Below are 13,512 nucleotides of genomic sequence, written 5' to 3' on the forward strand. Positions count from 1 at the left end.
TGGGCTGCGCATATCGAATTAGAGAGGTGGGCTGGAAATCCGCTCCTCAGATGTGTTTGGCAGACCGGGCCTAAGCCCAGTGTGCCCTAGCCCAAGGATGATTTAGTTGGGAATTGGTCCTGCTTTGAGCAGGGGGTTGGACTAGATACCTCCTGAGGTCCCTTCCAACCCTGAGATTCTATGATTCTAAGGAATGTTGTTTCGCAGGTCCTGGTCTCCAGTGTAAACGAAGCCAGAGGAACCTGAGACAATGAAAAAGCACGTTTGCATGCAAGGTAAACAAAACCATCAGGCGAGCAAGCGGGGGAAGATGACCATGGAGCACCCCTCCAACGGGGGATGGAGGTGGCACCCCCAGGAACAACTGAGGCTTGTGGTGGAGGAAAACTACGACTGGTGACTATTAAAATGCAAAGCAACAACTGAACTTTGGGAAGATCTAGGCTGAGGCAAAAGCCATTTTGTCACCCGTGACTGAGGGGGATGCGACAGGTGCGACACCCTTCAAGCTGATCAGAGTTGGGACACCTAGTCTGGAGGACCAGGGATGCTGAGAGCTTGAGGTAGGTAAGGAAACTGCGTTGGCCACGACTGTAAGTTGCTACGTTTTACTCGCCAGGAAGCATGTTTTGTTAGTAACCGTCCCTATCTCTTTCACTCACGCTCGTAATCGCTTACGCCTGTGTTCTTCGTTCATAAACTTACTTGTGTTTTGTTACAAAACCAGCTCAGAGCTGTGTCTTAGTGTGAGTCCTCAGCCAAACTAACAGGCTGGGGTGGGCTCTGTCTCTTTGGAGACAGCGAACTTGAGAACTGTTGTGCGGGTCCAGGCAAAGGACTGGACTCAGTACGGGGTGGGGGGGATGTGGTTTGGGGGAGACTTGGGACTGGAAGGTTTGTTGGGGTCACTCTGCCAGGAGTACCCAGGCTGGGAGAAGCCATGGTGAGGTTATAGTGTGGCTGGGGTCAGGGCTTTGACCCAAAGTAGCATAGAACAGAGGCATTCAGGGTTTCAGGGAGGCTGGTGACGCAACCCCTTACTGCTGTGGGTGAACCCCCAAAGAGTCACACTGCTGCTATTAGCTGCTAGAGCTCGTGCTGTGGTTCAAGTGGCAGCGATTTCTGCTTTGCAGTTGAAGGTCATGAGTTCAAATCCTGTTGATAATCCACCCTGTGTGCCAATAAGGGGCAAATACACTCAAGACAAGTTAGTAATTAATAAATTAGCTCTTACCAACAATTTACAACATCCAGAATCCAACATGGAAGAATACATGGGAAACAGGAGACATTTGGAGAAAGCCCTGGAAGCTAGTTGCAATGCCCACATTCTGACTGTGCGGTCACGTACTGTGCTGCCCTAAGCAGGCCTTCTGCAACACCAAGCCAGAAGCAGTGCAAACCCTTAATGAGATTTTATGACAGTTAAAAATCACTGCCCTGCCAGGGAAGTTAGGGGGAAAGATGTTTTCTCCTTGGATCTCAGGATATACAGTTTAAAACTAATACGTTGCATGACCATTGGTGCTTCTCAGCCCTGGATCTCAAAGCACCATATGAAGGAGGGGAAGTATTTTACAGACGGACACACAGAGAGGAAGTGACTTGCCCATGTTCAAACAGCAGGCCACTTGTAGCGCTGGGAATAAGAGACCTGGCTCCCTAGTTTGGCCTCCCCAATCGGAGACCATAATACTGAAACGTCAGTAGGTTTTGAAACTGATACAGAGGTAGGCTTTGTGGGGGGGAGGGGAGGCCAGGCTTATGGCTAAAACGCCAAGCTCTGAAGCAGGATCCGCTGTAGTTTGTGGTGGATATTAAAATGCAAAGTAATCATTGGGCCGTGCAGCTGTGCATTCTGCACCACTTTGTATGCGTAGCTGTGATTAACATGCACCTCCAAAGAGCACCTGAGCTCCAATTGCAGTGGCAGGAACAGGTGTGTTAGAGCAATGAAGGACTGGCATGCTAGAAAGAGCTTGTAGCTTAGGGGCTAGGGCTTCCTTCGATGGTGTTTGCTTTATTTACAAAACTTCTTAGATTGCCAGATTCCAGGAGCCCTTATCCAGAGTTCGTTAGCATCAGCTTGGTCCCATGTTCCCTTGTCTGGCAAAAGTCCTGAGCAGCGGGTTGGGGTTTCACCCCCTCTGCTCAGAGCATCATGTTCCACCACTTGAAGGAGAAGGGTTTCCTGAGGACGTTGGTGCCGCAATGGATCTCCCCTAGTAGAGTGTGGTAGGAGAAAAAGTCATTGATGAAGATGCAGACCAGGCCCAGCGGCTCCAGCAGGGAGCGAACGTTCTCTTCCAGGCAGCAGCGCCCGTCGACGATTGGCCCAAACGGCTTCGGGATGCCCAGGTGTTTCCCCAAGACGATCATGTTCACCTGCAGCCAGGAGAAAAGGGACAGATGGACAACAGCCAGACGTGGTCCCACGAGGGCATCTCTTCAGTGTTTTACATGTAACCACCGCTTGTGTCCTATCCTCTTAGCTAGAGCTGGGCTCAATTATTCAACCAAAACCTTTTTTTTTAAACTAAAAAATGCAGATTCAGTGACACTGAAATGTTTTATGAATTTGTGTTGATTTCACAGAATTGTTCATTTAAAAAGAAATCTTTAATCCCCCCAAAATCAAAACTTTTCATTTTGCGATTTTCCTCATGGAAATGTTTCCGTTTTTCATTTTGAAACAGCTCTTTGCTTTGAAATTTCCGTTCATTTTATTTTTAAGTTGTTTTTCAAAAATTAAAAATTGATCCAAATCAAAATGAAACATTTCAAGTGGAACAAAACCTTTGCTTCAACCCCTCAACCATTGTTTTTTACTCTGTGCTGAAACATCAATAATTTTCTTTTTGGTCCGACCCAAAACCGTTTTCTCCCTGACTTTTCTAAATCGCCACATAACCGAAAAATCTGTCATTTGCTCAGCTCTCCTTTCAACCTTCCTGCATTTAGCGGGGAGGTCTCGCTTCCTGTCTGAGACCCATTCTCTGACGGCATAGGCGCTGAATGAGATCCAGGAGGTCACCAGAGGAAAGGAGAAAGCGAGGGAAATTATGGAAGATAAGGACTGAGTGCTTGGCAGGGCAAAGCAAAGTGGGGAATAGGAGTCTGACGGGCCGTGCAGAAGATGGAGCAGAAATGAGAAGCAACTGCACGAGCAGGACGGTCCCCTCACCATGTCTGGGAAGAAAGCGTCCGCTCGAGAACCGTTCAGCACAAACAGCTGAGGGATATCAATGATGTCTTGCTCAGTCAGTCCCAGCTCCTCCTTAAGGGTATGTCGATTCCAGTCAATGCAACTCTGGGGAAAGAGAGGATTGGAGAGAAGGGAGGTGACTACGGGCCAGTTGGGAAGAGTGGAGCAAAAGCGCTGTATTTCTGCTGCTCATGATTTGCAGCGACAAACGCGCAGGGAACCCCGGAGTCTGTATGCGGAGTTTTATTGGGATACGTTAATGTCCCAGGGCAAATGTTCTACCCCTTCTAGATGTTGTCAGGAATCACTGTACTGTCCATCTCTGTTATCAGCTTGAAGCAACTGGACACAACATAGCAACTCCATGAGGAACCTGCTTGAAAGCCTATTGTGTTCAGGCTGCAGGAGGATGCAGGCTCCTTCAATAAGGGAGGAGCCATAGGACTTCTAAGGTGCTGCATTTGGTATTGCTGGGGTCTTTTCAGGCCTTCCCTCTTCCCCACGCCTACCTGCACGTATTGACTGTCACTCCTCAGGGTCTTATCAGCCAGCATCTCGTCTATTGTTATGGTCTGCACGTTCTCCAGCCCTGGGGGAGGAAAGGAATACAGCAAGTGAGACCCACCGGCCGGCCGGCCTCTGTGAGTGCCAAAGGCGTCCTGACTGAGCCACTCACCGGCAAACTGGGCCGCATTGCCATACCCCTCTCTTTGTTTCTCCTTGAACAGCTTGTAGCAGGCATCAGTGCTGGCCAAGAGCAGCCGGAAACCCTTAACGGAGAGAGTCAGTCAGTGTCTGGCCTTGTCTCCATTAGACTTCTCCCTCCGAGATCTCCCATCTCCCTGGTTCTGCCTCCCTGGTGACACAATGGTGGGAGAGCTCATGCAGCCGAGGCACTGGTGTTCACCGGCTCTTGATGCGTTCCTTCACTCAGACCTGCTCTGAGCATGGGGAGAACACCAGAGGCTGCCAGAATCCTGTCTACACTAGAGTGTCCCCTGTTGCTATCTCTGCAGGAGCGGAACCAATGGAAGCAGCAGTGGGGAAATTGGGGCCAAGAAGGGCCCTCACAGGAGGCTGCCTGGTCTCATACATCCAGGCAAGGGCCTGGGAATCAGCAGACGTGGGTTCTAGCCTCAGCTCCGCCTGTTCCACCCCACCTGCCTTATCTAGATCGCTAATGAATTGGGGCCGGGCTATCTGTCACTTTGAGCTGGTACAGCTGGCCCCCAGTTACAGGGGGGTTCCAGCACTACTAGAATCATAGAATATCAGGGCTGGAAGGGACCTCAGGAGGGCTCTAGTCCAACCCCCTGCTCAAAGCAGGACCAATCCCCAGACAGATTTTTACCCCAGATCCCTAAATGGCCCCCTCAAGGATTGAACTCATAACCCGGGGCTTAACGGGCCAATGCTCAAATGACTGAAATACAATTAAAATCATGTGCCTCTGACCCAAACTTCCTAGAACATTCCTCTTCATTTCATGTGATTTCTTCCAGCCCCCACCCCCCGAAATGATAAGAGATGGTGGAATTTCAGGGAATTGGAAGCTTTTTTCCCTCATGGAAGCATGAGAAAAATGAAAGGCAATTGCGGCTGAAAATCCGCATTTGGAACCAGAAGTGTAACGAGCCTGGTTCTGCTGAGTGGGACGATCGCAGAACCAGGATGCAGCCATGTGCTTGGAGCTGTACAAGGTCCCAAAGAGAATCAGGTAACAGAGGCAAAGAGACTTTCTGTTAAAAATAGATATTATTATTACATGACGCTGGCCTCTGAGGTAAGTCAGTGTGTCATCTCAGCCAAGTCACTTCCTCTGCCTCAGTTTCCCTAACCTGTAAAATGGCAATGCTATTTACCCATCCTAACAGAGGGCTTGCGGGGCTTATTTGATGTGTACAGAGAGCATTGAGAGTCTCAGGTGAAAGGCACTAGAGGAATTCAAAGTATGTGTGGAGAGGGTTATGCAAGCCCACAATAACAGGAACACAGCCAAAAGTGCATCTAAGTTGCTGCAAGAGTGTAACTATTCTAGACACATGTTCTGTGACTTCTCCCTCTCTAAAAGGAGGCAGTACAGTCTAGTAGGTAGGGCACCAAACTGGGAAGTAGGAGATGCATTTTCTATTCCCAGCTCTGCCACAGACTCACCGTCTGACCTCGGGCAAATCACTTTCCCCTCCCCTCTGCCTCGATGTCCCCATCAAGCAAATGGGAGGAATGCTCCCCAACCTCTGTAAATTGCTTCCAGAGCCGCAGATGAAGAATGCTCTCCAAGCGCCAAGCCTGACTGGAAGGGAGGGAAGGGCTGGTTAGAAACGTCACCTGGTGAGTGGTACCTTCCTATCGGGGGCTGGGACAAAGCTCAGGAATTCGTCGACGTGACCCACACTCAGCCAGTCAGAGTAGAGCTCCACGGGGGGCTGCACCTTCTGGGCATAGAGAAAGTCCCTGATGGCCTTTGTCATCCTCCAGCCGCCCGACCTGGGAACTCAGATGGAGGGGAGAACATAGGCGTTGGTATAAGCCCCAGAAGTCCCGACTCCCGATCCTCCCTTGTAACTAGCTTTGTTTTGATAAAAATAGCCAATGCTCTGCTCTTCTGAGACAATGCCTTTGTCTGACCTCTCCAAATGCCTGAGTTTGTTCTTTTAATGCTATTCCATTGAATGCCCCACGTAAATGCCGCGCCAGATTCATGGGGTGGGGTGGGGGGTGTTTATCTCAGTGAACAGACTCCTTTGTAAAGCAGGGCTCTTTATCACGCAAAGCACATCTCAGCCCTCTTGTTTTAGCTGAACCACCTAACACTGGCTGCCCGGAACAGCTGCTGAGTTCCAGTCACCAGTCTTTCGGGGCACAGCAAACCAGCCTCCACTCACTCCAGGCGTTTAACCTTTTCTGAGCCGTTTAAAGCCTGCCTCTCCCTTGCCCTGCTGTCTGTGGGGTCAGTCCCACCAGTGCAAAATGGCGGTAGACATCAGAATGGTAGCAGCTTGCACCCATGCGCTGGGGGAAATGATCCTGCATGGGGTGCAAGCCAATGGGGAATCAAGCCCGTAAACTCTATATTTTAACTTTGATCTCTAATAGGCTGACATGCACAGTGGAGTTCGAATGACTTTATTATATGGGGAATTTAGGTCCTACTCTTAGCCCCCTGAGTAGCACTTATCCATGCTAGCCGTCCCACTCGGATCAATGGCACTATCCATCTCAGTGTGACTCAGAGCAAGGAAGGGTCGCAGATCAATCCTATTTCCATTGCTCGAACTGGGAAATGGCCCGAAGCTGCAGAACTCAGTTCCAAATGTCTCCATCGTTTGGCAGTGTCCCAATCAGGGGGTTTGGGTTAAGCCAGGGGTCGGCAACCTTTCAGAAGTGGTGTGCTGAGTCTTCATTTATTCACTCTAATTTAAGGTTTCGCGTGCCAGTAATACATTTTAACGTTTTTAGAAGGTCTCTCTAAAAGTCTATAATATGTAACTAAACTATTGTTGTATGTAAAGTAAATAAGGTTTTTAAAATATTTAAGAAGCTTCATTTAAAATTAAATTAAAATGCAGAGCCCCCCGGACCAGTGGCCAGGACCCGGGCAGTGTGAGTGCCACTGAAGATCAGCTTGTGTGCCGCCTTCAGCACGCGTGCCATAGGTTGCCTACCCCTGGGTTAAGCCATTCTAAAGTCACGGAGGTCAGCTCCAACTCTAAGTGTGGGGATATAAAAACCCAGACTTCCACTCTGGTCCTTCCTTGAGCCAAGCATCATGGCTGGTGAATTCTTCCGCAGCAGGAAGCAGGATTGTTCTTCCAGACCCTGGTACTGACAGTGTCACCAGAATCTAGTGGTACTGCAGAGCTGCCAGCTTGCTGAGAGTGTCCCAGCAGCCCTTGCTGGGCTGCGCTCGGCTCAGCTTCATTCAAAGGGCGGATTCGAAGCAGAATGCTTTCTTGGTGGGATAACAGGTGTCTCCTAGGTCGGCAAGCAGGGATCCTATTCTCTGTCCATATAACGAAAGTAGGTGGAATCACTTCTTCCTCCACTTATGCTTCACTATCCACCAGCCCACACTGTAAGTATATTATCTAGCTACACAGGCTGGTGACAATGGAGGTGGTGAGGTGAGCCGTGACCTGCTCCCTTGGACAGAACACCTGGAGGTGGTGCTGGGAGATGCACATCTCTGAGCAAACGTGACCTCAGGAGCTAGTTAAATAAGAACGTTCCAGGAGACTTCCCATTCCTGTAACTCAGGGCGGTTGGATTAGATAAGGCTCCTCCCCTGCTGCTACCATGTTCTATCACGTGCGCTCCAGGGTCATCGAGTCTATTAGCTCTGGGGATGGCTGGCGCCTAAGGTTGTGTGTTCAAACTGCAGGCCACTGAAGCGTGCTCCACTGAAACGAGGGGCAATACTGGCCAATGGGGCAGGATGGCCTGGTGGTTCAGACGCCAGTCTGGGCTGACCAGCCTTTAGCTTCCTGCTCTGCCACAATCATCCCCTGTGACCCTGGGCAAGTCACCTTGGCTCTCCCTGCCTCAATTCTCCTTCTGTAAAATGGGGCTATAGCCGGGCGGCATTGTGAGGATAAATACATCAAAGACTGTGAGATGCTCAGATACTGTGATACGGGAGCCATATAAGCATGGGTATCTAGCTAGAAACAGCAGGGTGTGATCGTGCTGCCCATCCCCTCCCATTGCATGATAAAGCCTTTGCCTCTTAGAGGCAGTTGGGGTGTGTGTAAGTTCCTCTGATTTCATTAATGTCTCTGTGCAGAAGGGGGCTCAGATGTTGCATCTCCCCGTGGTTTAAAAAAACTTCTTCCATGTTAAGGAGAGGCTAACAGACCCGAAGCAGCTGAAGTGACAGACAGCAGAGGGAACATGAAAATTCTCTCTGCTGTTTTCAAGGCTCAAGCAGCAATTCAGCAGCAAGCTGACAGTGTTGGTTGTAGGGAAAGGTTGCACCACTGCAGACATTAGTAGTGAGCTATTAACTTACCTGCATCTGCAAATTTCCCCTCCATCTCCCCACTCGGGTGCTCTCCTCCCCGGCGCCTTTATTCCGCTAGCTGCACCTTTAATCCTCTCTCACACCAAGACCTCAGTGTAGGAGGCCTAAAAGTCCCAACTCACGCGCCTCCCTCACCTGGGCAAGCTGCTTCCGATGAGGATCCTTCCCAGCGGGTACGTCTTCCCTTGGACAGTCACCGGAGGGCTGACATCCAGATTGCCAAAGGAGTCGAGGTTGGAGACGTGTCCGTGAGAAGGTACTCGGGTCACGTAGCCAAAATCAGGGCCCTTTCGGGGACAAGAACAACACAACGCACCGTCCAGTTAGATGCGCTGTTCATTGCGGTGATGAGCTGCAATCCTGCCTGCGCCCGCGGAGCTGCTGTCAGAGCATGTGCTAAAGGCTTGACCTGCCTGTCTAAAATAATCCTCACCCAGGCTGGGCATGTGGAAGAGCAGAGGAGCCAGCCTTCCTTCCAGGCAAGGAAATCCCCTCCTCTCCTAACCCTGCCAGGAGGGGGTGCTGTTCCTTTCAACCAATAGCTCCTCACCCCAATAAAACCTATCATTGGAGGGTAAGCATGCAACCTCCTTTGTGAAACCAAATCACACTAGATCTAGATTCACACTTGGGCACCTCCCTGAAGTGGCATCCATTGCCAGGTGTTCTGGACTTTTATTCCCAGCTGGGGAGGGGTGTAAGGCAGCAAGAAGCAATCGGAGAAATAGCTGGGCTGGGCTAGTTTAAGCCCCACTGGTCCAGCATGGCTCTCTGACTCCCTCTGGTGACTAGCCGAGAAGGGCTGATGAGTACAGCTGGGCAGATGATGGATTTTTCGGTTCACTGGCAATTCCAAAGAAAATGGAAAAAAGGGCTGTTTCGGGTTGAACTGAAAACGAAGATTTTTCAGCATTTGTGGTGAATCGAAAAGTCAAAACATTGTGAGGGGGGTTGGGTGATGTGTTTCCTTTGACCTGATTCCAATTTTCATTCAATTTTGGGCATTTTAACAAGAAGCCAAGATTCACAAAATACAGAGGAGCAGCTTGTCTCCTTATAGCTCCCAGCCCAGGACCTGAGAAATGTAGGTTTAGTGCCCTGCTTTGCCTGCCGTAGAGAAGGGATTTGAACTTAGGTTTCTCACCTTGCTAGACAGCAGCCTAGCTCTGAGCCACAGGGACAGTTTTCTTTCTTTGTCATCCCCCCCTTGCTGTTCCCCTCTGTAGAACTAATTAAATGAGTCATTAGAACAGGGAGCTAAACTTTTATCTCCCTCATCCTCTGGATGTGCTCCAAGCACCAGGCTGTAGAGTCGCTCTCACGCTTTCATTGCCCCACTGACTCTTTATCATCTTCATGACGGACAGCAAATAATTGATATACACACACACAAAAATTCATCACACGCTTCCCCCCTGCTCCAATCTGAACTAACTCTTGCAGCTCTTGGAGATCAGTTTTATAGTCCCTTGACTCCACCCCCTTTTTAGTTTCCTCCAATCATCCCCCTCCAATGGATCTTCCCCCCCCCCACCCCGGGATTCCCTCCCCTACCTTTTTTTTTAAAAAAGTGTTTTTGTTTTAGCCATCAAAACAAGTGGCCCCCTTAGCGTCCCCAGGCGAGGAAGGAATATGGAGCCCCCAGCACCAACCGCCCATGAACATTCGAAGACAACAGCCAAGAATATGAGGCCAAGCGAATGTGGGGCAGGTTCAGTGGGAGGTTGTGGTGCTGTGTTCCTGGCACAGGCAGTGCTGGATGGGAGGGTATAAAGATTCATAGACACAAGCCCCCTTCCTCCTATCATAGGATGTAGAAAGTTAGTACAGTCTCCGCTCGCAAAATGCGCCTGGGTCTGGAGCATCGCAGACAAACGCACACAAACACCCCGCTCAGGTAAGAGTGGCCAGGCCTCTGCTTTGTGTAACATAAGTGCGAAAGGAAAGAGCAAAGTGATTCTGCTTCTAACTTTGCACAGGGCTCGGTCTTGTGTTCAGTGAAGTGCTGTTTGGATTAATCCTTGAACAGCCGGGCTCCAGCCCTTTCTGGAGGATGGCTCTGTTGCAGTAAGAGAGAGGTGTCTTTTCCAGCGAGAAGTCTATGCAGAAAGGCTTGGGGGGACAGGACATAGTGGTTGATGGTTGGCATTGCTTAGAACCAGCCGCCCAGGGCAAACTCTTCTGCCGAGTCTGTAGGTTCAGGCCTTGCAGGGAGTGAAGCCAGATGTAAAACACGAGTGATTCCGTCCTCTGGCATCAAACTGGGACATCAAAGACTAACCTGGGGGATGTGGCCCTGTACAATGGAGGTAAGCAAAAGGAGACTGCTGCCTGTGTTTGATTGTCTGACCCATCTATTGCAAGCACCAGGTTTTTTCGGAGGGTTAGAGCAGTGGCTCTTTAATGGATGCTAGTTGCTTATCGGCCGTGTGCTGTAATTAACTTGTGCTGAACGGTGCTTCTGCATTTAGAGCTTCTAATCTGCACATGTTAGACACCCGACGAGTAAACTCGCCAAAGCCAGAAGGAACCCTCCAAGCAGACCCCAAATGAGCAACATCCCCTCTCCAGGGCGGTGAGTTCCAGGAGATGGGATGACCCTGAGCGGCCAAACCTCACCCCAGGATCAGGAACACCCTGGAGAGAGTCTGTTCTCGGCCATTTCAAAAAATAGTTACAAACCAGAATCCTTCTAAAGGCAAAATCCCTCAGGCCTCTGTCCCGGGGGGAGTCGAAGACCACGGGGAACATCTTGTGGGGAGCCTCCACGTAGCCAAACTCCATCTCGTCCTGTTGTGGGGAGAAAGCGGGCAGGAGGTCTCTTAGCAGCAGCAGCGCTATCAGTCACTGACTAGCGGGAATGTGTGGGGTGGGCTAAGCGTGCGTGTGGGGGGGGGGTGTTTGGGTGATGGTTGCCCTGGTGGTGGACACGCTAGGGATTGAACTGCAAGTCTCCAGAGCTGCTACAGTGCGAACCTGCACACGTAGCTGAGGGTGCCAGCACCTCCAGAGGGGCCTATCATACCCACTCACGCCAGACCTTGCTGTCTCCTCCTTCAATCCCATCCTTGATCCACGCTGTTCCTGCAGGGCCTAGGAACCCTCATCCTTTCCCTTCAGGCTGCGTTAGCTAAGCGGAGGCTCACGAATATGAAATAGACCCCCCATGACGAGAGAGCGTGGTTTTCCTTTCTCCCCCAGGGCCTGGAAAACCATGCCCTGGGTAATGCCAGCTGAGAGAGTCATTGCTGAGACAGCGAAGGGGGGGTTGGCAGGGTCCAGCTACCTATCTGGCGTCATTTGTAGAGTCCTGATGGACATAGTGTCCAACCGCTGATCAAAACGCCACCTACTGATGAATGTCGCCAGTTTTTATTTATTTGATTCTGGCCCCAGGTAAGGCTCCTAATCCCTGTTGGCTTGGTTCGGGGTTTGAGGAAGCCGTGGTGACACAGTGATACGCTACTCTGAGTGGCAGTGGGATCTACTGGCCAGAGCACTGGCCTGGGACTTGGAAGACCTGGGTTCATCCCTGGCCTGTTGGGTGAGCTTGGGCTTTGCCGCCCTGTGCCTCAGTTTCCCCATCTGTAAAATGGAGATCATGATCAAGCGTTTTTGGATCTACTGGTGAAAAGTGCTAGGTAAGAGCCACGTATTATTACCTGGATCCAGCGGTCGCGCCGGTTTTCGACCTCAGGGCAGACGGTCAGCTTGCAGTTGGCTTTCCTCACCAGGGCTCTCATAGCCTCCAAAAAGTCCCCATTAGGGTTTGAGCCTCTCTCAATGCTGGAAGGAAAATGAGTAAAGAGAGGAACCTAAATGGAGCAGAGGGGTCAATTCGTTACGGAGAAAGGGTCACAGGGACCCAGCCAGAAACCAAACTGTGCCCTGTGCTTCCTCCTTCCACAGGAGCTAAACTGTGCCCTGTGGAAGGAGAAACTTTGCAAAACGGCAGCGTGACAAATGGAGGGGCCTTGATCCTCATCCTGTTTCAGTGGATGTCAGTGGCAGCAGGTCCAGGTTCTTCACCACTGGGACCCGGGGAGAACAGGAGACCAAGCCTGCAACACTCTTCCCCTGCAGACTGGGCTAGATTGTCGGGGGGGTGCGGGGTGGGCGAGGACAATACTCAAGGAAAATCTTCGGCTCCGTAGTACACACACCTGTGCTACTTGAACTAAAGGAGCAAGTCTGTTAGTTGGTAGCAGTAGAAGGTTGTTCTCCTGCATACAGGCCTTTGTACCGGGATGCATAGCACAGGGTGTGAGTGTGATACGCATGTTCCCTCTGTGATTTTCTGAGCTGCGGAAGCAGCGTGACTCCACCCCACTCCAATGCGGACTGGTGACTGAAATGATCAGTCGTATCACTCTCACCTGCAGACAAAAACCTCCAAAGGCTGCAGGGTGTTGGGCGTCATTATCCACGGGGCCACCCGGAAGACCACGGTATCTGTGAAAACGGGGGTGTCTGGTGCATTCTACAGGCAACAAGAGATGAAAGTCACTGAGCGCCGAGCAAAAGCAAAACCCGATCTCTGAAGGAGCAAGAGGCTGACAGTACGGCTCCGAAATGAAGGACTCAGAAGCCAGCTGTGCACTACTCTCCAGTAGGGGGCACCGCAGCAGCGACGGGACTTACGGGAACAGAACGGCAGAGCAAGCTGAGCCGAAGACGGAGAGCTCCTGGCCAGAAACGCCCTTAAATTGCAAGTGTGCAGCTAAGGAGGGTCACCGGATAGTTAGCTCCATGGCTGCCACTTCGCTTAGGAGGCCATCTCCACGCAGGGTGCAGGGGGCGCTGGCCACTCTCATGGCTTTTTCTTAACCCTTTCTTTTCCCCACTGGAAGGGAGCAGTCTTCTCCAGCGCCACTCCAAGCCCCTTCCCGTGGGAAAATAGGCTGCAACCCCAGTCTGAGTTTTGGAAGGGCTCGCCAGGGAGAGCGGAGTTGGTTTAACATCTCCTGTATGTGTGTTCTCTTTGCTGGGGGGCCTGGCTAACCGAATGACATAGACGTGGTCAGGAGGTCCTGTCTTCACTGCACAGTAACGAGACTTTGTCCCGGGACAACTGAGCTCATCTCTAGCCCTGGCAATGTCATGGTTAGGGGCAGGGCCTTAACTGCCGCATGGGTAGCCGGGAACCCTCCATCACATCTAAGGCTACGATTTAATCACGGGCATATTTAGCAAAAGTCATGGACCGGTCACGGGCAAGAAACAAAAAAATCATGGCCCGCGACCTTTCCATGACATATACCATAAATAGCCCTGACTGAATCTTGGC

The 13,512-nt window shown here is 50.9% G+C and overlaps 2 protein-coding genes across 4 annotated transcripts in view; one reads left to right on the forward strand and one right to left on the reverse strand.

The window, feature by feature from the left end:
* The window catches only part of LOC123354232 (protein-arginine deiminase type-2-like), a 162,121-nt gene that overhangs the window by 9,396 nt on the left and 139,213 nt on the right, over nucleotides 1-13,512 (forward strand). For all 3 annotated transcript variants that reach the window (XM_044996054.1, XM_044996053.1, XM_044996055.1), the window contains exon 2: nucleotides 208-563. The gene's annotated coding sequence lies outside the window, so the exon portion shown is untranslated. The remainder of the gene's footprint in view (nucleotides 1-207; nucleotides 564-13,512) is intronic.
* LOC123354234 (protein-arginine deiminase type-1-like) overlaps nucleotides 2,152-13,512 on the reverse strand; it is a 32,280-nt gene continuing 20,919 nt past the window's right edge. Inside the window, exons 8-16 of the mRNA XM_044996060.1 lie at nucleotides 12,602-12,705; nucleotides 11,888-12,011; nucleotides 10,908-11,015; nucleotides 8,361-8,512; nucleotides 5,548-5,692; nucleotides 3,882-3,975; nucleotides 3,715-3,794; nucleotides 3,185-3,310; nucleotides 2,152-2,385 (exon numbers count right to left, since the gene is read on the reverse strand). Of these exons, the coding sequence (XP_044851995.1) occupies nucleotides 2,152-2,385; nucleotides 3,185-3,310; nucleotides 3,715-3,794; nucleotides 3,882-3,975; nucleotides 5,548-5,692; nucleotides 8,361-8,512; nucleotides 10,908-11,015; nucleotides 11,888-12,011; nucleotides 12,602-12,705 (1,167 nt within the window). The remainder of the gene's footprint in view (nucleotides 2,386-3,184; nucleotides 3,311-3,714; nucleotides 3,795-3,881; nucleotides 3,976-5,547; nucleotides 5,693-8,360; nucleotides 8,513-10,907; nucleotides 11,016-11,887; nucleotides 12,012-12,601; nucleotides 12,706-13,512) is intronic.

Source organism: Mauremys mutica, chromosome 21, assembly GCF_020497125.1.
Source record: "Mauremys mutica isolate MM-2020 ecotype Southern chromosome 21, ASM2049712v1, whole genome shotgun sequence".
In the NCBI taxonomy this organism is placed as follows: Eukaryota; Metazoa; Chordata; order Testudines; family Geoemydidae; genus Mauremys; species Mauremys mutica.